The sequence below is a fragment of the Pelecanus crispus genome, chromosome 6 (genome assembly GCF_030463565.1).
Source record: "Pelecanus crispus isolate bPelCri1 chromosome 6, bPelCri1.pri, whole genome shotgun sequence".
NCBI lineage: Eukaryota > Metazoa > Chordata > Aves > Pelecaniformes > Pelecanidae > Pelecanus > Pelecanus crispus.
In genome coordinates, this window is record NC_134648.1 from 29,838,891 (window position 1) to 29,862,938 (window position 24,048).

At 41.1% G+C, this 24,048-nt stretch overlaps 1 protein-coding gene across 4 annotated transcripts in view; it reads left to right on the plus strand.

Annotated features, from left to right (window-relative positions):
- AMBRA1 (autophagy and beclin 1 regulator 1) overlaps nt 1-24,048 on the plus strand; it is a 137,260-nt gene that overhangs the window by 37,489 nt on the left and 75,723 nt on the right. For all 4 annotated transcript variants that reach the window (XM_075712465.1, XM_075712464.1, XM_075712466.1 and 1 more), the window contains 3 exons: nt 4,853-5,035; nt 18,456-18,536; nt 19,095-19,195. In XM_075712465.1, the coding sequence (XP_075568580.1) occupies nt 4,853-5,035; nt 18,456-18,536; nt 19,095-19,195 (365 nt within the window). The remainder of the gene's footprint in view (nt 1-4,852; nt 5,036-18,455; nt 18,537-19,094; nt 19,196-24,048) is intronic.

A 24,048-nucleotide genomic window follows, 5' to 3' on the forward strand; every position in this document is an offset into this window, starting at 1 on the left:
TTGCTGGGTCATGTTGAGCTTCTCATCAACCAATACTCCCAAAGTCCTTCTCCTCAGGGCTGCTCTCAATCCGTTCTCTGCCCAGCCTGTATTTGTGCTTGGGATTGCCCTGACCCATGCGCAGGACCTTGCACTTGGCCTTGTTGAACTTCATGAGGGTCACATGGGCCCACCTTTCAAGCCTGTCAAGGTCCCTCTGGATGGCATTGCTTCCCTCCCATGTGTTGATCCCACACCACACAGCTTGGTGTCATCACCAGACTTGCTGAGGGTGCACTCAATCCCACTGTCCGTGTCGCCAACAAAGATGTTAAATAGCACTGGTCCCAATACCGACCCCCAAGGAAAATATATATACCTCCTTAAGACCAAGCTGTCTCCAATGGAGGGGGTTTGTTTTGTTTTGTTTTTTTAAACTCCATGATCTGAAGCATTTATTTTTAAGAGTGTGTGTGTGTTAGTTTTGTTTCTGCATCTACTGTCCGTAATGGTGCTATATTTGAATAACCTAGGTCAGGAATGAGGCAGGGAGAATATTTTTTGAAGTTCCCTCAGATTTAGAATGAATATTCTGATGTAGACTTCAGCAGTCTTTCTCAGTGGCCTTGCTGAACTTCTCTAAGATCAGCTTGGCTGTTCTGTCATTCTCCACAGTTTCCATACGTACTGAGCTTAGAAAACAATCTGCAGAGGAATCAAATAAAACTGTCATCAAAGAACAGCTAAGTTTTGGGGTTTTTTTTTCTTTTAAATAGAAATACTCAAAAAGATGCTCCCAGACTGCATATATAAAGCATCACAAGGGTGTTTGGTAGATAAGTCTCTAGAAAAAAATTTGAAGCTGCTAGAAAGTTACTGGGAAAGAGACCCCTCAGGCTGGATGTTGCCTGTGAGTTGAAGGCTTAAGTGGAATGGAAGCAACCAAAAGTTGGTGTCTGCTACCAGCATTGCCTTCAGCTCAAGGATTGGTGGTATGTATGCCACCATTGATATCACCAAGGAAATTAATGACACCAATCAGATAACCCCTTTAAAACATATCTGCTTGCTGAGAGACGTTTAGAGGTGTGAGCTGTAATAATGTCAGTGAACATCCTGGCCATCAGCATCAAGGCAGGGCTGATGAGTGGTGTCAGTACTTCCGAAATGCAAGGAAGCTTGGGGGTCTGCGCAGCAGGACAATGCTCTTGGATGCAGATATACCAATTCTTGTGGCTGTCTTCGGGAACTGGGTCTAGACATTCTCAAGTTGACATTCTTGTGATTTTTTTTTTTTCCTAAATATACTTCCTTAGAAGATACTAAAATGGGGGAGGGTGAAGAGAAGCAGCCTTCGTGTAAAAATTTTCATGTTGTCCATAAATATGGCCAGCTGTATTGGATATCTGGCTGTAGCTGAGGTCACGGTGCTATGTAATAGCTCACTCTTTGGTACTCATGATGCCATTTAGAGCAAGATACTTGAACTTTACTAATGCTGGCAAAACATTTCCTTCCCTCAATTCCAGTTTTCACTGGCCAGCCAGCAGCACTGAGTGCCTAGAGAATGCACTGCCTCTACATGACATGGTTGTTGGATGAGACAGAAGCTGTTTAGTTCTGGTTATTGCACTGCAGCAGTTCTCCCAGTCAGTGCCTTGTTTTGTGGCAGTCATTTGTGGCAGCATAGCCTCTCTTCCTCTGAACCATCTGCTCCAGTAAACGGGGACCAGTCACCTCAGAGACTAGGTTAATTTAGCTCCTGTGGTGTTGTCAAATACAGCCTACTGTCCTGTGGATGCAAACTTGGTTTAAGAATCACTGGATAACCTTTATCTGTGTTTTGCCACTGCTTTGTTAGAAGCACAAGTGAGAAATAAGTGGACTAGGCAGCCTGCTGTGACTGGCATGTGTTTAGCCAGCTGGTAGACTAACTTTGGTCAGGAGTTGACTTACAGCTGTGTTCAATAACTGAATGAACTGAAGAGATATGTTTAATATTAACCGGTGTTTCTTATTCTGCTTTGCAACCTTCTATTCTCCCTAGGGCAGCTAAATCTCTTACACTGGCTCTCAGTTCTGGCGTTCTGATTTGTGTCATAACTGTATTCCAAAGACAGATACAGCCTGACAAATACAATTTTTTTCCCCTGCATGCACTCATCTGCAAAGATTAATTCCTTAGCCTATTGCTTTGAATATGTTTCTCCTCTGCCCTTTTGTATTTTATCCTATGCACCTTTCTCTCTGTATCAGATGTAAGCCTGTTGTCTTCTCTTTGGAAATCTTTTTCACAGTCTATCCAGTCTACATACTGTGTGCTGTCAGGAAGTTGAATCTGGCTTCTCATCATCTATTATGGCCAGTCTTTATTGCCTACTCTTTCTTGTTCTTCTAACAAGCAGCATTGCGTTTTTTCTTGTGATGTGCTGCATAATTTGAGAGGACTGAATGTCTGCAAAACTCATTCTTCATATCCTTCTGGAAAACTCTCCCTTGGTGTGATATTAGCAAAGAAAAAAGTTTCAGTGATTACACTGTTGGAGTGCTGAGACCCCTGTTCATGTTTTCCAGTGTTGCCTTGTTTCCATGTTCCTTTCTTTCTCTATATGCACATATTATGCTGTAGACTTATTTTTAGGTGTAAGTGGAGACTTTGGCTTACGGAAAAGGCCAAAAAGGAGAACAGCTCCTCATTTATGAGTGCACTGCTGTAATGCCTTGCTTTTTTTATACTTGGCCTATTAAGTCTTCAGGGGAGTAGAGAGAAGTGCTGTGTTTGTACAGCAAAGCCTTCGACGTTATGTAAGCATAAACAGCTTTAACTCATCAAACAGTGCATAAAAGATCCAGGAGGAATCCAAACCAAATTGAGTGTGTGGTTCCTCTTATCCTTTTGCTGCTTATTGATTAAGTTTTTAGACCCTTGAGCCTGTAGCTTGTCTGCTAAACTTGCCTCTTTACCGAGATGGCAGCCTAGTAGAGTACAGGGAGCTTACCTTAGGGAAGACACTCTCTCTTTGTGTCTACATGACTTCTAATTCCTTCTTTCTTGCTACCTTCTCCTTTGCTTATATGCCCTGAATGTATGGTGGAATAGGAGATTGAATGTCTTCGGGCATCTGCAGCCAAAACAATGTTAATACAATCTATCCCTTGAAGAACTAGTACATTTCTTTTGTGCTACTCTAGGGAGCAGTCTCTAGAAATACTATTAAATGTAGTTTTCCATTGAAATATGACTTTAGGGATAGTAGCAGAGCACTCTGTCAGACCTGGTTTGATTGTTTGCTGCTCATGCTGTTGTGGATGTGAGTGTTATCCATATATAAGCAAAATCTTATTCCCAGTACATTCCCATAAAATCAGCACAGCCTCTGGAAGGGAGAAAAAACAAAAAGCCTTCTAACAATCATATTATCAGAGATGATTATGGAGTTGCATTTTTGTTGTTGGCTGTAGTGTAACACAGTGAAATTGTGTGGTATTGGTTGCTATAAAGTTAAACGTATCTTTAAGAATCTTCGTGGCTGACGATGAGGTCCACTGTAGGATGAATTTAGCTTGAAACTCAGTTCTGAAGATAGGTAGCACTCCTGTAAGGCAGACAGGCCACCTCTCTTTGTGATTGCAAATGAGTATATTTTCATCTCTAGACTATCCCTTGGAATTCACTGTTCATTTGAGTTTTTTTGTTTTATTTTTCCTTGTTTCAAGCTGTTCACACTTTCATTTATAGATTAAAAATTAGGGCTGCTCTCTCCGTTATCCGTCTCTTGCCCATGGTGCCTTTGCAGGAAATGAGATTGTATTTTCATGACCCTGGGAAGTACCAGTCTGGTAACTTGATTTGAATAAAAAAGAACAAAATCAAACACATGTATGGAAGCCGAGGGTAGCGAGAAGGTAAAGAAGGAATAGACATCTTAATGTCTAATTACTTGGGGGGTGGGGTGTATGTGTTGTCATCTCCTCTCCTCTCCTCTCCTTCCCCAAATTAGAGTTCAAGTCTAATCCCAATAAGACTAAAGAAATGATTATTCAAGCATCTGAGGTGTCTGGACTCTAATACCAAGTAACTGAGTCACAGAAAACATGTGCTAGGAGCTGTGGATATATGCAGGTTAGGAAAAGAGAGTGTGTTTTTTACCTGTCTAGCATCAAGGAAGGGGGTAATACTTGCACGTGATAGCTGATGCAAACAAAGGCCAAGTTATATATGAAAGAGAATTAAGAGTTAATTGCAGAGGAAGGTTTTCCTTTCAGGTGGGATGTAAGGCTTTTAATGCTCCTGTTATCAGATCCACTACATGTATGTTGAAATTGCCACTGTATGAAATCCCTACCATTTGGATTACAAAGTAGTTAAACAAAGCTGTAAACATTTTTTTCTCCTGCTTGATACTTTATGGTGCTCCTGTTAAGTACCCTCAAGACAACAGCACCTTCCTTCAATGTTTATTTGAATGCTGCTGCTTGGCATTGCAAGCAGAACTCACATTGGGAGTGGGCTTGATTCTTATCAGGGATGCTTGCTGGGGTTAGTTGTGTGAACTGGAATAAATGAAACAATGAGCTCCAAAGAGTCCCGAGAAGCAAACTTCTCTGTGCTGTGAATGAGATTTTTGTCTATAGATACTGTGTAGTGCTTCTGTTTGCACAACAAGGGAGTCACGTGGGAGTGTAGCGTATAAAGGGAAAATTACTTCTACTTGCTTTCTTTATTTACTGTCTTACTTACGCATAAAATGCAAACAGCCAGTTTTGTGATATGCTGTTACTGTCCTGGCACTTGGAGCTCAAAAGGAAAAACAGGACTGGCTGTTATTCTATACTTGTGTAACGAGCGTTTGTGTATCTCTCTCTTCCTCAGGTTGTCTCCTGCTGCATATTATGCTCAGAGGATGATCCAGTATCTTTCCCGAAGGGACAGTATTCGACAACGCTCTATGCGATACCAACAAAACCGTCTCCGCTCTTCGTCCTCCTCTTCTTCCACTTCAGAGAACTCAAGCCCATCTGTAGAGGGAAATGATCTGGAGTTTGAAGATTTTGAGTAAGTGTGCATGCTGCCTTGCCCTCTTGCTTGAGTCTGTTGTTGGCACAAGACAGCTTTGTGGCTTCCTACTGTTTACCAATCAAAGACATCTCAGGCTTCCTGCAGGAACAGGTTAAGTCAAGTCATTCAATGAATAATTAGAGCAGTGATTGCTACAAATGGGTCTGGTCATTTCTGTTATGAAAATTAAAGATACTTTAGGCTACCTTCAACACATCAAGCTATCTCAACCAGATTTAAAAGACTGGTTAAATAAAGAAAAGGAGAATCTTTTTCTCCCATGGAACAGATAGGGAGCCAAGAGTTTATTAGAGCCTTCAAATATTGAGACAGAACAGGAACCACTAAGAGCCTTTGCAGGAGTTAGTTCTTTGGTCTAAGTCTGTAGGAGACAGCCAAACATGTTCTGTTACTTTTACTTGCTCTATCTGTACAACTTTGTCAAATTAGTTGAAGTTCCTGGGATTGTTTTTTTGGAAGACTTGGTGATTATGAATCTGTGTTAAGTTAAGGCTTAGTTTCCTGTAAGGAGAGCAAATGGCCTCTTGTGTCAAAGTGAGGAATGACTCTGCCTCCAAACCTTAGAAGAGCACTCCTGTAAGCCACTGTATTTCCTTCTGAGTGGTTCTCCTGACAAACTTTTAAAGTCTGCTTTCCAGCATCTGCTTTTGGACTTCAAGTGATACCCAGTATAAACCCGGCAAACAAATTTATTGCAAACCCTTTCCAATAAATGGAAGTGTAGTAGCGGATTGTTTAGATGCCATGGAGACCAAAAGCTCAGGAATTTAGATTAAAATTCATTTTAGCAGAAAAGAGAATATGACCTTTCTAATCTGTCTTCAGTCATTTCCTTTTAAATGCAGGATTTTTCCCTGAGTACTTCAAGTATTTCACTGAATTTTTTCTCCCTTTGTGTATATTGTGATTAAAACATAGGATGATTCTGAGCGTGGTCATAGAAGTAGTCTACGGTGTAGTGTAGTAGGGATTTGTGTTTGATGGACGCTGTGAACGCCTCAAAAATCTGGGCTTTTATGTTGCTGCTGCCAGCAGAGAATGCTGTCAACTTTGCTACTATCGTAACTTTCATGTTCACTTGCTGCAGTGGTACATACTTGAGATGGCATGTTGTTAAAGCTCCATGTCCTTTGTGTCAGAGTGAAGTCCCTTTGTGAAGGATACTGGTAACACTAACTATTCCCAGAAAAGCAAGATATTAATCCCTTTCTGACTTTTTAAGTGGTGATACTTTTTTTCCTTAGAATGTTGTTCTGTGAAGCTGTCATTTCATGCTCTAGCAATTAAATATTCAGAAGTACAGGGTGAGTGAATGTCTTCCCCTGTCATTGTGGCCTTGTTTGTTAAGATGTAAATGAGGGGAGATAATGCAGAAGTCACTGCCTAGTAGCTTTTCCCAAGCAGCTTCGTGGTCTGGAAGAGCAGAAATATGGTGGCTGCTGGGCCCATTTTGTGAGGCGGGTGTGTCACAAGCACAGACCTCAATATTTCCGTTATTCCATTTCATTTGTCTGGAGTGGCTTGTTCTGCTGGGAAAAGAAAAGATGGTAAGTTCTTTGTTCACAGAGCCAGGCAAATGCACGCAGACAGTTGTGTTCCCCTGCAGATAATATTCACACAGGAGGAGCACCCAGTCAGGGCAGCAATTCAATCAGCCATGCTAAGGTTGTCTTTCATTTCATACTGAGCAAAAAGAAGTGTTTATTCCTTACTGTGCAGTGGCTGAATTTGTTAGTTGAATATTCCATATTGAATTCTGCTCTGTGCATTCAAGACATGCTGTCTTTTTCCTTCTCTGCTTCATTATTTCTCCTGGCTGATTAGAGGGAGCTGCTGTGCAGGGGTCCTTAGAGCTGGAACTTGTCTCATGACTCATTTCATTTCTTCTGCTGACACTTCACAATGAAATCTCTTGTACAGAGTTCTTGCTCCTCCTTTTGGCTCCTGTATCCCTCCTTCTTTGCTTGCTCACCTGAGCAGAGTCATGCATTTCTTTGTGTATTTCTTTCTCACTCTGATCTCAATGCTCTGGCTTCCCTGCTTCTCCAGATCTGATGTAGGACAGGGAGTTGGTACTGTGTCTAGCTGTCTGCAGCTCATGGTTTTCTCCTGGAATCCAGTGAATTTTGTTTAATATAAAAGCCATGGCAAATTGTCTTGATGCTTTGTCTTTCTAAACTGGTTAATGTAATTGCTAAATACTCTCTTTCCTTTCATTTTCCTAGAGATTAGGAGAAAGGTGTAAGGGGCATTAAACACCAGTTGGTTCTACTATACGTAGAGCTCTGGGCAGGGAGTGACCCTTGTGCTTGTGCAGGGTGCCTGGGAGACAAGCCTTCCTCAGCTCTCATCTTTTGTGGGCATCTGAGTTGTTTTTTTCCCTCTAAGATTCATTATTATATCTTTTCAGTTTTGCTTACCTAATGACCTAGTAAGGGGCATGAAAAACTTGTCCTCTGCACTGTTTGTGTGCATATGGCCTCTAAATTTAAGCTAAAGCCTCTCCTCCTGTGTGTCAGTCTAATGGTATCACTTTCTTCATGCAGTTTCTCCAGAATCTCATTTGAATTCATTCATAAATATATTTAGTTTGTGATAGCAATAGCAGTAGTGTTGGTCTAAGAATGTGAATTAGGGTGTTTTTTGCAGATATTAGTAATATCCTTCTATTATGGACAGGGAAGGAGGAGGAAGACACAAGCTGTAACTGTGTTATTTGGTCTAATAAGATGTTATCTCTGTACATGTGCTGCCTGTGTTTAACCTGTCACTGTTGTCATCTTACTGCTTATTGAATACAACTGACAACTGTAAACTTAGTCATGTCTGCATGAAAGCATTTAATACAGTTTGTAATGTATATACAGATTGTAATATTAGGTTATTAACAGATAAATTGATATGAGTGGGTTTTAAGGTTAGCTTTAGCAGAATCCTAAGCTAAAATGAAAAAGCTTCTTGTATTCTGGGATAAGAATGAATGGAGAATGACGTCACTTTAGTCTTCCAGCATAACTGGTAAAAATAGATTCTTTATAGACAAGTCATAGATGTTGAACTTTCTAATTTCAAGGTCTTTTTTGAGTGTCTTATGTTTGGATCATATAGTAAATTTAGATTTTTAGAGCTAAACTGTATTTTCTTTTGACTTTGTCAACAAGTTTTGGTCTCTTCTAGAGACTTCCTTTAGTCTGGAATGGCTCTGATGCTGGAGGCTGTGGGTGATGCTTCTAGGACTCCTCAGATAGCGCAAGCTAATTTTTTTTCATGTGTAATTCTAAATCTGTCACCATAATCAGAATGTGAAGGTGTTTCTGCAGATGAATTCGGCCATCTATGTCCCTTCTTGTCTGCAGTAAGCGTGGGAACAAATACAGGTTCTTTTTATCTGTCAGACTGAAAAGCAGATATATAGGACAGTGCACCACCTTGCTGTCTGAAAGCCTTGCTCAAGTCCTTCACTACAGTTCTGTAAAGGCTTTCAAGCCAAGGCTAAAGGTGTGACTGTGGCTGACTCCTCCGTTTGCTTTTGAGAGTGGGCTGCCTGGTAGAACATAGATATGAAGGAGCTTGAAGGTTACACTTTTTTAATGTCTGCAGCTTTTCCTGTTTCTGTCCTCTCCTTTTTCCTTCCTCCCAGGAGGATCTGTGCTGGGGTGGATCCATTCAGTTGTGCCACTGTCACAGACTAGGAGGGTCTTTATTGTGTCTCTACAACAAGAAGGGCTTTACCTCACAGGCCTGAAATACTGTTTTGTTGCTTTATTTTTTTAATTTCTTTTGAGACATCACTGAGCACCCAGACAGAGAATATGAGCACTGTAGGCACTGTTTTACTGAGACCATAACAGGCATTCTGGTTTTGTGGAAGCAGGCTCTTGCTTTGCAGAGATGATGAATCACTTATGGAAAGCTTACAAGGTTCAGGGTGACGTTATTTGGCTTTGTTTGTCAACTTAAAATCGTTTTGTTTAAGGCATGTTCTGGACCAAGACTTGTGGTTTCTCAGATAGGCATCTTGCAGGGGTCTCTTCCTAAGTGCATAAGATACATGAGTATCCACCATGCCTGTCTTCTGCCTTTTTTGGTTGCTTTATTGACACTGTCACAGCAAGAACTGCTAAATCTAAGTTTCTCCAATAGCCTCTTGCCTTAAAAGGTTCTAAGATTGCAACCTGCCAGCTGAGTGCCACTGCATTAAAGCTCTAAGTCTCACTTCTGGTTTCTTGAATACCGTTTTCATTTCTTTTGGAGAATAGCATGGTAGATTCTTTTTTGCCTCTTCCATCAGTGCAGTGTTTGGTTTGGGAGTCTGTTTGGTGTCAGAGTTAGTGCTCCACTTCAAGCTGGCATTTTGGTTTAACTTTTTTATGTATTAAGAAGAAAAGTGCACAGCTGATTAAACATTCATGCGAGACATCCAGGCATTCACCATTCTTTTGGAATGTTTTCATGTAAAGCATCTTTTCTTGTTAGCTTCTTTAATAACCCTGACTTGTGCACTGGTACCTGTAAATATTAATTAGAAGCTGCTTCGAAGCAATTGTGTCTGAACTGATGTTATTATCAGAGAGAAAAGGGGAGACAATGGCTGTGGCAGTGTGGTTACTCAGTAGTGTGCACTTGGGTAGTAGGTTTGGTTTGGGATTCTGTTATCCCTATTCTCAAGTGGAATGGTGGAAGTGGGTTTTGGGATGGGAGTTGTGTGTCATGGTGAGAATAAGCATGTGGTTTGCTTAATGGCTGAGATGGAAAGAGATTTGGAAGGGTTTGAGTTTGAGTGAGGGGGGAGAGAGGTTGGAGATTACCACTTACTGAAGTAACTTCTTCCCTACCTTTGTGAAGGAATTCCACGCTTGTGTTTAAATCCAATTTCTACCTTCTCAGTCTGACTCTAGATCATTGTTTGCTAGAGACGCAGCAATGGGAACGCTAATCTGCAGAAATGCAGTCAATTCACAATGCACCTGCTGTTTTCCCTTAGTACATCAACTACTAAGAGCACACGGGTAGAACTCGGGCTCTGTACAGCCAGTCTTGGTCTTTACTGCTCTCCTTCCTAGCTGTTCACTGTGGATTCATGTATTTCGGAGTGGTTTTTCCTTCCTGTGACAACCTTCAACTTTTGCAAAAGAAACTCCTTCAAACAGGAGCCAGGTTTTCTTGGCAGGAGAAAGGAGAGATTGGAATGGCTAAAATTTTTTTTCTGAGACTTGAAATAAGTATGGAGCTTTTGATTGACAGCTCCAGAACAGCAAGACAAGTTCTGTCATTGTGGAGAGAGAAGCATAGGGAATCCTAGAAGTAAGGAAAGAGGTTTACTCTATAGGGTGACTGTAGCTTAAGCTGACACCTCAGGATGGATGGGATGCCAAGTGCTAAGTTCTGATAGGGCATAGTGAAGGTGGGTAAGAGATGACTTGATCAATGGTAGCCTTTTGGTGTAGTGGTAGAAGGGTAGCATATCTGTACCACAAGGTTTCTAAAAGCAGTTAGGTTTGGGTTTGGGTTTTTTTGTTTTGTTTTGTTTTCATTTGGGTTTTTTTTCCCTCATTTTCCTCCTTATCGTCCTGATGTTTACATTTGAGGTTAACAAAAGATATGGTAGGAGATTCTCAAATCTATATGGGCTCTTCACGTCACTTAAATGCCAACAGAAATGGATTTTTAGGATCCATGACACACCAGTATACTGCAGAAAAAGCAGCAATCCTTTTTGGAAGTCTTAGATGGGACAGTTTTATCTGCCTCTCTTGAGCAGCTACAAATAACATTTTTGTTAGTTATTTGTTATTTGAGTTCAGATAAAGATATTAAAAGCAGGATTGCTATTTGTTGTACATACCTGCCTTTGTTGTTTTCTTCCCAGAACCCTTTTATTGGTGGTTTTGATGCTGTTTCCTCTGCCTCTGTTTCTTGGCTCATATGGCTCTGCCTCGTTGTTTTTGATGAAGATGGACCTTCTCAAAACAAGCTTTCAAGGCAGGCCTGAATTTTGTGGAATTTGGTGGTCACTTTCTGTGTTGGTTTTTTTGCGCTCTGTTACAGGTTTCTGGAGCAGTTAGCACTGGGATGTTGCTTCCAGACACAGAGAAATTTATGTTAATTATATTCATCATCTTTAACACAGTTGCAGGCTAAGAATGCTATCAAGTCCTGGATGAATGGGAATGATATTGAATCTACTCTTTGAACTTCATTTTTCAAGGATTAGTGAGAGTCTTAGCTGGCTTGTGATCTACTCGTAGTAGCCTGCAGCTTCATTTTCCCTATTCTTTTTATCTTTATCTTTTGTGACAGTCTCTTATATTCCCCTTATCTTGGTCTTAATGTCTAATAATACTGCCTGGATGCAGTGACAGGCAATAACTATTTCCTTGCAGCAGTACTGCAGGATATTGCTAACCTCTCCAGCATAATGTTGTCTTACCATTAAGTCACATTCCAGCAGGGCAAGTGTCTTTATAGCAGGGTGGTGAAAGAATGAGAGGCTTTTGAAAGATGACAGTTGCCAGAAAAGCTCACATCATACCCCATACTGTTGGTTGCCTGGGCTTGTAGAAACAGTTTTGATGTCAGGATGGTACCCTTCATCCATCTGAGTTTTTCTGCTACTTATGAGCTGCATTCATTGTTTTCCTTTTGCTTTTATTTTGTGTCTGTGAAACTCTTAAGTCAAAGTAGATCACCTAGTAGCTGATGTCTGGTGTTAATGAGAGTGATTAGGAAGCAAGCTGTTATTAGTTTGTTGCTGGCCACGAAGAACAGGCAGTGGTTAGCATTCTTCAAGCCTGTAGGTCTAACAGATTGGGGTTGTTTGTGCAGTTATGTTTTCATTTCTGTTTCCCTTGGAAGAGTAGTAGCATAATAGAGCAATATATTAAAAAAAAAAAACAAAACCAAACCAACAACAAACCCAAAAAAAGCAGAAGAAAGAAAGAAGAAAAAATTGGTGCTTACTTCTGACACTTTAGTATTGAAGCCTGATGGGGCAGCCATTTGTAAGTTTGTGCTACGAACTGTGTTTAATGAGCACCAGTTGTGAAGTTTCCAAGTGATTAGAATTAGCCATAGTGATGTTTTCCCTAGTCATGCTCATGTTTGGATGAATGTTTGAAAATGGCTGATTAAGGGGTCTCAGAGGAAGGGTGGTTGTAGTGCTGGATGCCCTGTTTTTTTATAAAACACTGAAGACAGTGGTTTCCTTAATACTCATATACCAGGTCTAGATTGGGGAGTAGGGATTCTCTACCTTCGTCTGGCCTCTGATTTTTCTATTTTCTAATGACTCACTGTAGCTATGGAGTGTATCAGTCTTATTCTAAAAGGTGTCATCAATTTGTGAGCCCACCACACAGTGAGGTGATTAAACTAGAGACAACTGGATACTGCGCCTGGATAAGAGTGAGTGCTTCATTCTGGTCCCAAATCAGTCTTTGTCTGAAGCAATTAATCCTTGGCATTTAACAGGCAAATGCTGTTGTTTCTCTTGACCAGATGATAAATCTTCTCCTATGTGATGCTTCTCTGAAACACTTGATCTTCTGAAATGCCATTTTTAATCTTGTAAATACATTCTCCCCTGAACAGCCCTCTGAGAGGTAATCAAGGCTGGGGGGTTTGTTTCCCTCTGGTCAGGAGAGCCATTAGTAACTCAGCAGTCTGCTGTTTTATAGGAAGTTTTAGCTGATAAATAGATATAAGTTTTCCCTGGTGTTCCCTTGAAAAAGCTGCTAGTGAAAGACTGGCATTTTAGCCTTCAAATGAACATAGGAAGATGGAAAGGCACTACATCTTGGGTGACTTACCTAACTTCTTTATCAATTACCGTACTAAGTAGCTATGTTAAAAGTCTCCTCTTCTAGTTCCTGTCTCTCCAGCTGGGCAGCATTGCTCTTTGCAGTTTCTCTAATATTTTTTTCTTCAATTTTGTTTGGCTTCCAGTGTTATACTTGGGAGTTTGCTCCATGGTCCTAATACATTTAGTGCCAGGAAAGGCTTTTCATGTAGCAGATGCTTCTTTTTGGTTAAATTTTCTTGTTTCTTGTTGTCTCCTTCTGTTCTGCCTTAAGTACTTCTCCTTCAGTAATGGTCATATCCTTCAAAGATGGGTAGATAAGGTTATACCTTTCATTTTTACCAGTTTCTGTATATTCTTTTAAATCAGCATTTTCATTGTTTTAATGTCTGAAGATGTCAATACTTGTACCTTTTTTGATAGGACCAGTGCTGCTGATTTGCTTATTTATATCTACTTGTGGAAAAAAGTCTCTGCTCAAAGATAAGTCAGTTGTCTTGAATCTTTTCTCTTAAACATAATCCTGGTTTTAGGTGAGATATCCTTGTCCTCAGAGCCATAAGTAGGGTGGTCCCGTTTTCCCGGGTTGAGTTCACAACTTCTCCAAGACTTAAGGACTATGGGTAATATACTGGATGGAACCTGTATTTTTTGATTAAGAGACTAGTCCTACTGATCCAGGAGATGTTATTCCAGCTACTATGTCTCCCTGCAGAGTTACAACCAACTTGCAGTGTGGCTTTTAGGGTACCTGTATCTCACTGAAATATTTAGAATGTCAAGGTTTTATTTATTTTGTGTTTACCTCTCTAGTTTGAGAGGCTTATTTCCTAGAAACGCTCCCAGTTTTCCCTAACATCATTTGTAGGAGATGCTCAGGATCTTGGAGGATCAGACAGGGGAAAACCTAAAGTTTTAACATCTTCTGGTATTTGCTGCTCCTCTCAGTTGTAAAGCTAGTAGTTAACTTTCTATCATAGTGTTCCCAACACTGTATGTCCCTTACTCATCAGGATGGTGCTGGAAAGTGATCAACACATTCTTAGGATCACCAGCAAATGTAATGTTCCCCTCACCACCTTTTTTCCTACTCCTATGACCTTTGTGAAACATAGTGCACACTTTACCTTGTAGTCGCAGCTCTTACGAGTACACCCTTCCCAGGATATATGTCATCTGTTTCCATCTAACTCAGCAGTGAATCCTGTGAAGTGAATTGCAAGATATCAGGTTCTGTTTCTTCTTTAGTATGGCCAGTTTAATATGACATCCTCCAGGTGTACCCTCTTTAGAGTAGTCTTGACCAACCTCTAAAGCCAAATAAATTTGCACTTTCTGGCAACCTCCTCTGAGCTCCTGATACAGTCTTTGTGCTACTCCTGCCCTCTGTGCTATCTCCTTTGAAGTCACCTCCTGCAGTCTTAAAAAATTGATGGCAAGTAAGTGGAGATACTTAATGTTTGAAGTACTGAGAAAATGTTACTGTTTTTTTCCTGTTACATCAAGGTGGTGCAACTGAATCCAGTGCTAACCCTTATGGATATTAGTAGATGCTACTTAACCAATTATTTAGCATGTCTATCGTATGTAAGTGTCTAACATCTGCGATAGAAATTGATTTAGCATTTTAAATTGGATCACATGAAACATTACAAAATGCTGAAAATATGGAACAATTGGCTTGGCCTGATATAATTTGATTCTTATGAACTTGCATGGCTTACTGGTGCTGGCTCTGATAATTAAATGGCTTTTCAAAATGGTCATTGTTGACCTAATTCTATTGGCAGTGTAGTCAGTGGGAGTTTTAATTTTGACTACAATGGGAACAGTTAGACTAACAGATTGCATTAGAAATCTCATGCTGTGTGTTTAATTTCACTTCCTGATACAACAATCTCTAAATATTAAAGAGAATTGTTGCCAAGATAGAAAAGTAGAACATAGCTTTTTTTCCTTTCTGACAGTCTTGGCTATCTTCTGTATCCATTCAGTTACTAATGCGGTAGCCAGGTTACCAGATGAAAAAGAATGCCCTTTTCTCCAAACTTTAGGATGCAAAATTTTGCATCTCCATCTCTGTTTTCAGAGCTGGTGTTGCCACTTCATTATATTTACATTGGTCAACTTCTCTCTCAACAAGCAAACAAAACAATGGCAGAAAAATCCAATGAGATTTGACTGTCTTATCCAGTTTAGGATAAACTTTCATCCTTCTTACGCCCTATTAAAGGTCCATAAATCTCCTGAGTGTTTGGGAATTGCTTTCTTTTCCTGCTCCATTCTGTGTCAGTGTTAATGCTGTCTTTCCCCTACCAACTCTTACTCTCCATATCACTGTTTTGATTTGTCCCACACTGGTATCTGAACAAATTATGAATAACCTGAATTTTGAGCCAGACCCTTAAAGGTGTTTTGACCATTTGTTGGTTCTTGCAGTTTTCCTCCTGAGACAAATTAGTCTGTTAATAATTATAGTATTAAGTCTCCCTTGTCACCTAACATGCTGATTATTTCTGATTCTTTCCCTGCATTTTGCTCAGTGGATTGCTTAGTTCCTTCATTATTATGTTTTTCACTGCAGAAGTTTCCCTGTGCTGTTCATATTTGCTGGTGCACTTAAAACAAAGGGCATTGCAGGACACCTTTTTAGCCCTGTAACAGCACTTGCTGTGGCACATTTTTGTTTCCTTTACTTTTGCAAGGTTATTGAGTTGCTTTACAGAAGAGGCTTTTTTTATGTAGACACCCACACTGAGGGATCTGCTTTTGCAGGTTAATGTTAATTAAACTATCCACTGCAAATCGTTAGCTAATGAGTCTGTAGATAGTTGACACTAAATAGAAAGTAGAGCATTAGATCTTCACCAGTACTTGAGAGAACTTTGGAAACTTTTCATTTCTTGCCGGAGTGCTTCACACTGGCACTGCAGTCGTGCTAACATCTGCTCTCCTCCCTCTGTCAGCAGGCTGTATGTGGTACAGAAATAACACAAAGTGCCACCCATCTTCACTGATCTGTAGGGGTTTTTTTAATTTTCCTTTTTAGAAGGTGCAGAAATAATCTTCAGCTGGCACCAGGGTAATATCAGCTGTTCTAGCTTTTCAGCACTAGACGCTTAAAAACACTCTTGCATGGAGTTGAGCATGGGAGATAGAAATGGCTCTGTAAATTAGTGATTCAGAGTAATCTTTAGTACTATTCCTCTTTAGCACAGGGGACGGTATCTTACACTTCCATTACAGTTAGTAGGAATTCTAGCATTCTCAAAGGATAGTCACTGTTTCTCATTCCCAGTTCTGCTGTTCGAGTTATAGGGCAGTGGCAGTTGGGGTGTGGTGGTGTTTAATTTTTTTTTTTAAGGGGATGTTAAAAATAGATTGCTGTCTCTTGAATCAGTAGAGGCTGTGTCTGTCATAGTGGAAAATGAAGAAAAGTCTAGTCTATGTTTTTTTTCCCTTTTAGGCTTTTTGTATTGGGGGAGGGTTGTATGCACAGTGAATGGAGTACAAGATGGAGTTCTCGCATCAGAAAGTCTTGTTGATTAGAAAAGTTGTGTCCTAAAACATATTTGTGGACGCTAAAAGCATTGGCTAGTAGCATTTTAAAAAACTTGAACAATTAGTTGCTTTAGGTCTCTTGATTCAGACTGTAGGAGAATTTGCACCTTTATTTTCTTTTGTTTGCTGGAGCTAATTCCTCATTCCTTTTAAAACCTGCTGCAGAGGTTCTCTTCAAATGGAGAGTTCTGCAGGGTGTAGTCCTGCTGTTGTTCCTCTTGCGGAAATTTGTCCCTTTCAAAAGCATCTTCTAATTCTAGTAAATGTCCAAATCCAAACCCTGAAAACCATTTTGCTACTTTTCTCCCAGGGCTGCATATCAGCGTGGTATCAAAAACTGCTACACTGACTTTTTAAAAATGTATTTCTTGTCAGACTTTCACTAGCTCTTACTGTGTGTGGCAAGATCTGGAACAGGACACTTCTTTTTCCCTTTGGCCTTTTCTCTTTAGCAGGAAAAGTCGCTATGTCAGCACTCGAGTTCCCAGGATTCCTTCTGTTATTGATCCACATCTTAATAGGCTGGAAGCTTCTGATAAAAGAACAGCAGCAGCTTTTACATTGCTGATTTCAGGAACTCCGCTGGTTACACAGCAACCTCAGGGTGAGGTATGGCTTTCACTGTGAACCGCAAATTCTGCGTCTGCAATGGAAGGAGAAATGGAGCTTGGATTTAGATTTGGTTTTGGTGAAATAGCTTGAAATGCTAACGAGCTTTGCAGAACCACCTCTGCTCTTGTGTTCCTGGTTCCTCAAGTGTGTGGGGAACAGCCACGTAATGGACTTTCTTCTCAGCCCACGTTTCTTGCTCACTGACTTTAAAAAAGCAAAACAAAAAAAATTATAAAATGCACAGCTTGCTGGAGTGGGTTAGGAATGTGCTGCTGGTGTGTTGCATAAGGAATATTTAGTTTCCTAGTGATTCCAAGGCTCTGCATCTAAAATTCTCCCCATAATTGCCTGGGAAGAAGACAAGTAGGGTTGCAATTACAGATGGGGATCTGGACTTGCTACTTCTGCAAGGTCATGCAGAGAGTAAATTTCTGAATGGAGAATAAAGCACTGTGGAGGTCTGTTTCAGAACTCCAGAGTCACTGATGGAGTCTCATTATTTTCCTTGCTGCTTTAGTGCTGTATAGTTACAGGGCCTCTTGTGACCTATGAATGTAATATCAGGAATTTTATTTGCTGGGGACTCTGGAGGTCCTCCAGTTTGGCCTCCTGCTTGTTGTAGGGTGGTTGTTGCCAAAATCAAACTGGGTCGGCCATGGCTTTGTCTAGCTCCTGTCTTGAGACTTCCAAGGATGGCAGCTCCACAGCCTCTCTGGGTAACCTGTTCAGTGTGCACTGCCCTCCTGGGGAAGAAGACTTCCTGTGTCTGCTGTAGGACAATAGATGCTAGACCCTGTCCCTTCATTCTCCAAGGCCCATTTATTGTGAAACAGAACGAGAGGTTTTTGAGGAGGTATAGTTTTGTCTGATACCACCTAACATTTCTGACTTCGCTGGAAAAGCTTGTGAAAGGCGGGATTGTCTTAAGCTGCAATGGCACTTAAACTGGACCTTGAGGGAAGGAGCACAAAAGAATAGCCTGTAGATTATGCTCTTTTGCCTGCACTTCTGGGAATGAAAAAGTGAAACTTAAAAGTTATCTCTTTGACTGACAGAAAGTTCTCACCAGGACTGTGGTATGCTTGCTTTTGCTCTCCCAGTCCAAATCCTAAAGTTTCTTGTTCATTTGCTCAGGTGCTGACATTGATTCATTGACTCTCTGTGGTTTTGTTGATATTTTGAGACATTGTCAAACAATGAAGAAAGTGGACATTAGGCTACCCATATGTAAAACTGTCGGAAGTCTTTGGTACAGTAAGTTGTATGAATTTGGAACGTTGAAAGCATGTGACTTACACAAGAGAACCATTAAATCTCAGTGGCGTACTCAGGATGACTAGGTGACGTTGTTGGGTTTTACTTTTCTTGGAGAATACTTTATTACATAGTATTTTTAATGTACAATTTTTTTTTCTTTTGCTGAAGGGACAATGGAGACCGATCCAGGCACCGAGCTCCCCGGAATGCCCGCATGTCTGCACCATCGCTGGGGCGCTTTGTCCCGAGGTAAGGCTTGTCCATGTAAGAGTAAAAGGGTGTGGAAATCCTGGAGGTACCAGTTGCAGTACAGCTCTCTGGTGCTTTCAGATGGATTCCTTTTCTTGCACAGGGCTGCTGTATTCTTCATTTGCAATTTCTGGGACCCCTGAGATGGCACGTTAGTATGATCAGCTTGTCCTGTGACATTTGAAGGACAGCATGGTCTTAGTGCTTCTTACCTACAGGCTGGGGCTATGGTGTGAATGGCAGAATAGGAAGAGAAAAGAATCTGATCAGAGATTCTCAGCACGATGTGCTGGTTTGAGATTAGGAAGCTATTGTGGGAGGTAAAGGATTTGCTTAATGCTGATCTTCACAGCCACGCTGATCAGAGGAGGATCAAATTTAACTTGCCTTTTGTTTGAAGCAGTGAAGTGGTTGGCTAAGCAGAGGAGTCCAGCCTTTTCTCTACTATAGTCTGCTGGAATATAGTCATGTTTCCTCAAAGTAATTGCAGTTGCTGTCCAGGTCTGTAGTATACTGGGATGTCTTTCTCCATGTAAGCTTACTCTCTTTGTTTTGCAGACGTTTTTTGCTGCCAGAGTACTTGCCTTATGCTGGGATTTTCCATGAACGGGGACAGCCTGGCTTGGCCACCCATTCCTCTGTCAACAGGGTTTTGGCAGGTAATGAGATTTCCTTGCTTGCAGTAGTCATGTATATTAATGGTGTTTTTCTCGTGAATCTGAGCAGGGGAGGATTCATGAGGAAAAGTCTAATTCTAACTTTTGAGGTTCTATTTAAGTTGCCTGAAACAAGAGAAAGGACTGTTGGAGTGATGTGGTGAGCTGTCATTCAAATGCTTGGGCATTGCAGATTCTACACCTCAATTATGTGTATGGGACTCTCTGCATGAATTGGGGAGGGGTGCTGTTAACAATTCTCCCTTTGTTTAACTTCCTCCCCTATTCCTAGATGTCTTTTTCTTAACAACCTGACAGACTAATGATCAGCTTGCTGCAGGTCCTTCTAATTGAATTATAGGGTGCCTTGTTCGTGTTCCGGCTGGCAAGATGCACACAAGGCAATGCGGGATTCAATTAGGATCTTAATAAGTGCATATTAAAAAACTCAGCTGCCACCACATACAGCACACAGGCATTTGGGAGCCTTAAAGGGCAGGCGGAGGTGGGGAGAAGACGACGACTATGGCACTCTGGCAGTTCATGAATGAGATGGTTATAGATGACACATCTTGAGGGTGGGTCTTTTTTGGCTGGGTCTGAGTTGCTCTGTAATTAACCCCAGTGCAGGGGAGTCATCTTGGAGCTTGGGGGAGAATGAGGGATGATGTATGGACAGGTAGGTTGGGATGTGGTTCTCTTCCTTCCTGTAGGTGATCACAGGACCACCACTGAAAGGAGTGCTGAAAGGTTTCTCACAAGGCTGTGCCCTTTTCCTTATCCTAAGGCACGATCAGCTATGCCTAAACAGGCACAGTGGACAGGATTTATCTGACCTGTTCTTAAGAGTCTTCATTGGAGTTTTCCCAACCATTCTGGGGCAGAACTGCTGTTGGTTTTGCATGGCTGATTTAGTATGGCAGTGGTCTTGTCTTTGACAACAGATTTCTGGCATCTCCCGGACTTTTGTCTCCCCGGACATTTTGGTTTGAGTGCATGGTAAGAGCTCAGCCGAATGCTAGCCTTCAAAGCACCTCTACTTTTTTTCCTTAGGAAAGAGTGGAGGTAGCCTGCAGCTTTAGCTGATGCATGTACTTTCTCGTGCTTGCTGCCTGTGTGGGCTTTGGCTGTTGGCACGTGGAACAGCACACTGGCAGATAATTACTCACTGCCAGGCAACACTGCAGAACTCTTTGCGTCCCCACTTTGCTTGGAGACACCTGCCTTCAACCCTCCTCCAGCCCTCCTTGCAGTTTGCCTGTTCCTTAGTGGCAGGGAAACAGCCTGGCTTTTTCTCCTTGCAAGTTTTAGGGAATTTGAGCCCCAAAATACACATGCTTGCTGTTTGTTGAGTGTATGCCAAGATTAACAAAAGAAGGCAGAAGTTGTAATTGTGGGACTTTAAAACAAACAAGATCAATCTTTTTTGTATGGCACTGTGCTGAGCCTACTTAAGGCAAGGTTTGTTGGCTCCTGCAGTGTTGTGGAACCTCACACTGGAATGTCTGGGACTCCACAGTAAAGGCTTTTATTGACTTAAATATAAAATTAATTCTCCTAATGCAGCAGCTGCTTGTGATAAGTTGTTTTAATATTCTGTTTATTTTAGTCTGTACCTACGCTTTCAGCTTTCAAAATGTTTTTTACATTTGTGCTCAAAAACATGTTAATGTGTTGCAGAAACCAGGAGAGTTGAAGTTGTAAATATTAGGTGGAGGCATGAAAGATGAGAACTAGAAAATGAAGGTGCAGTTGTGCAATAGAATTTCTTGTGTTCATTATGTTGGTCAGCAGCATTGTCGTTTTCAACATTATATTTCAGACCCATTGAAAGTTACAGTGCTGATGGTTACACTTTCCTTTTTAGTTAGCCTGTGCCAAAGCTTGTGGTAGTTATTTCTTCACTGTCATGGTGAAGAACCTCTACTCAAGCTCAAAAGTACTTTAACCTTGGCCTTATAGTTATGGGTGAGGTTGCCAGCCTTGGCTGAGGGAAAAATCAATCACCTGTCTTCCTATTAACACAAGCTAATCTAAGCTTGAGTGCCTTAAATTGCTTCATCCTACCATGTATCCAGACTGTAATTTCTGAATTATGTTTAAATGCATAGGTGCCAAATGTATTTCTTATGTAACCTCTACAGTATTTGAGGAGAGATGCCAAAAAATCTCTGTATTCCTAACCTGACAGTTTTCTAAAAGCTGACAATAGACTTCTGTGATCAAGTATGAGTGAGAACTGTTGTTTGGGCAAATACACCCAATTACACTTCTGTGGCTGTCCCCTGCCCCACTTAACTGCTGTATGTGGGGAGGAAATAAAAGCAGCAGACAGCGATCTTAGGGGTGTGTGAATTACTTTGGTGTGCTGACTAAATTTCTTAATGTCAAAGCTCTTGCTGTCAGGTTCTGTCCACGATTACTTTCAGCTGTCTGCTTTACATGAACAGCTTTCTGTTGTTTAAGTAACGTTAAGCTTCATGCTAGGGAAGACTGCCTTCTGAATAAATTCTTAGAGCAGTCTGGTTTAACGAACCACTAAAAATTACAGGTTATCTAAGCAGACGGGCTAGTACAGCAACACAGTAGGCAGAATGACTGACATGCCAGGCAGGACTTAGGTCAGGATTAGAGAGTCCTTTGTACTCGTCAGGGACTGGTGGCCATCTCTGCTCCAGGGCACTTCCAGGCAAAGTGTAGGGAAGGTGGTAACAGATGAGTAGAGTCGGTGGGAGTTCAATGGGAGAATGAAGCGATACTAGTCAACGTGACAGTCTGAGATATGTCCATGCCAGCACCCTAATTTGCATGTAGCAGTGGAACAACACCTGGAGTCCCAGTAGCACCTTCCCACCTGACTCCTTATCTGCTGGTGCAGTTCAGATCTATCAGCTGATGGGATACACTGCATCACTGTGCTTTCTGGCACCAAGTAAAACACCATGTGAAAATATATTACATCAACATTGTTACCTTTAGCATTCAAACTTGTAATCACACCAAAAAGTGTTGGTAGTTTGACAAGTTATATTTTCCTGTAAAGTCTGTGTTGATTGGCAGTAATTACACTGTCCTCCTTTAATCCTTTATTAACTGAGTCTTATATCAGCTTTTTCATTATTTTGTCTGGAATCAATGTCAGGCTGACAAGACTGACATGTCTCATCCTATTTCAACCTTTTAAAATACTGGTATAACACTAGCATATTTTTCAGTCTTCCACATTCCCCTTTTATTTCAAGACTCATCAAAAAAACTGAGAGTTCATTTGGCAGCTCTTCTAAGGCTCATGGTAGTGTGGGCTGTAAGCTACCCTCTGGTCTCTCTTCTCCTTGGTGAACTGCTGTAAGTGATGGGGTTGTGGTCTCCAAGGAAACGTCCATACACTGAAAGCTAGTTGAAGTGGTTGTTTGCTAAAGTTATGATGAAAGCAGTAAACACAATTTGGCTTCTCACTTGATAGGACTGGCCAATTGCATGTGGCAATACAAGTGGAATACTGCATCTTGGGGCCATTCAGGTCTTCTAGTCTCTTGGATTCTCTGCCATTTGCAGGCCAACAGAGTGGGGTGGAGGTTGTTTGGTTTTGGTTTTTTTTGTTGTTGTTCCATGATTCTCAGGAGATACCAAAGAGCTGTTCTGTGGGATGAGGTTACACCTTCTGTAATAGGAGTTATTACTGCTGCAGTGTTCTGCAGTGTTAACATGCCTGGCTCTGGATCCAAGGAACACGCAGCTCAGTATTGTGTTTACCACCTCCTACTGCTTTTTTTTGTTTTTCTTTAAGCTGAATATTTCTGCCCACTGTTTTGTTTGGGTTTTTTTGTTTGGTTTGTTCATTGGTTTGGGTTTGTTTGGTTTTGGCGTTTTTTTTAAAATAAATTTCTTTTTGTCCTAAGTCACATTTGTGAGCAGGACACTGCTAAGTAATTTGAGGGCCACGTCACGGATGTTTTTTGGCATCTGGTAGTAGACAGATGTACATTTTAGTATCTTTTTAAAAATCAGTAAATACATTTTTAAAAAAAATCAACTTCATTGCCACTAAAGTGCTTATGACCTCTTGTTCACCTATGTGAACTTTTCCTTTAGGCTTTATAGTAATTGACTACTTTGGGATGGGCAGAGACATGCTAATGGTATAGTGGAACAAAGAATGCTTTAGTTTCGGTTCAGCGGAGACTTGGAGGAAGAAGAAAATCAGTGTTTGCCAAGGACCTTTTCAGGAGGCTTTAAAAATTGACACAGATGCCAGTTTGTTGATGTTCCTGTTACGCAGTAGGAGACCTGCAGATTAAAGTTTACTGGTTTATGATAGTTACCTAGCTTTGCGAAATGCTTCTGTCTCTCCTCACTTTGTTTTAATAGGCATCTATTCGGTTATGTGCATATCAACAAACAACATTTTTCCTTGCATGAACATAGATCATGTTTGTCTGTTCTGGCTTTGCCACCAGACTTTATCTGTTTAAATGGAATCCAGCACAGTTGCTCTGAGTCCTCCACCTCGTGGAGAGATCCAGACTCAGCATGGCTTAAGGGCTGAGTGATACAACACTCTACATTTACAGTTTTTGAGTGATTACATATACAGTTTTTGAGTGATTTTGTTGCTGTTTCAGGGTAATAGATTCAGACCAGAGACTGAACACTTACAGGTATTCAAAGAATGAGCTTGATATTACAGATTTTTCCATAGCCCACAGCTATTCAGAGTATGACCTGCTACAAGAGTAATAATGGTGCAGGTTTGGATATCTCAGCTGGAGTTGCCAAAGCTGTCTGTGGCCTTGTTACACTGGGGTAGGGCAGAGGCTGTAGGTGAAACTAAGACTCAGTTGATAGCCTGTCTTTAA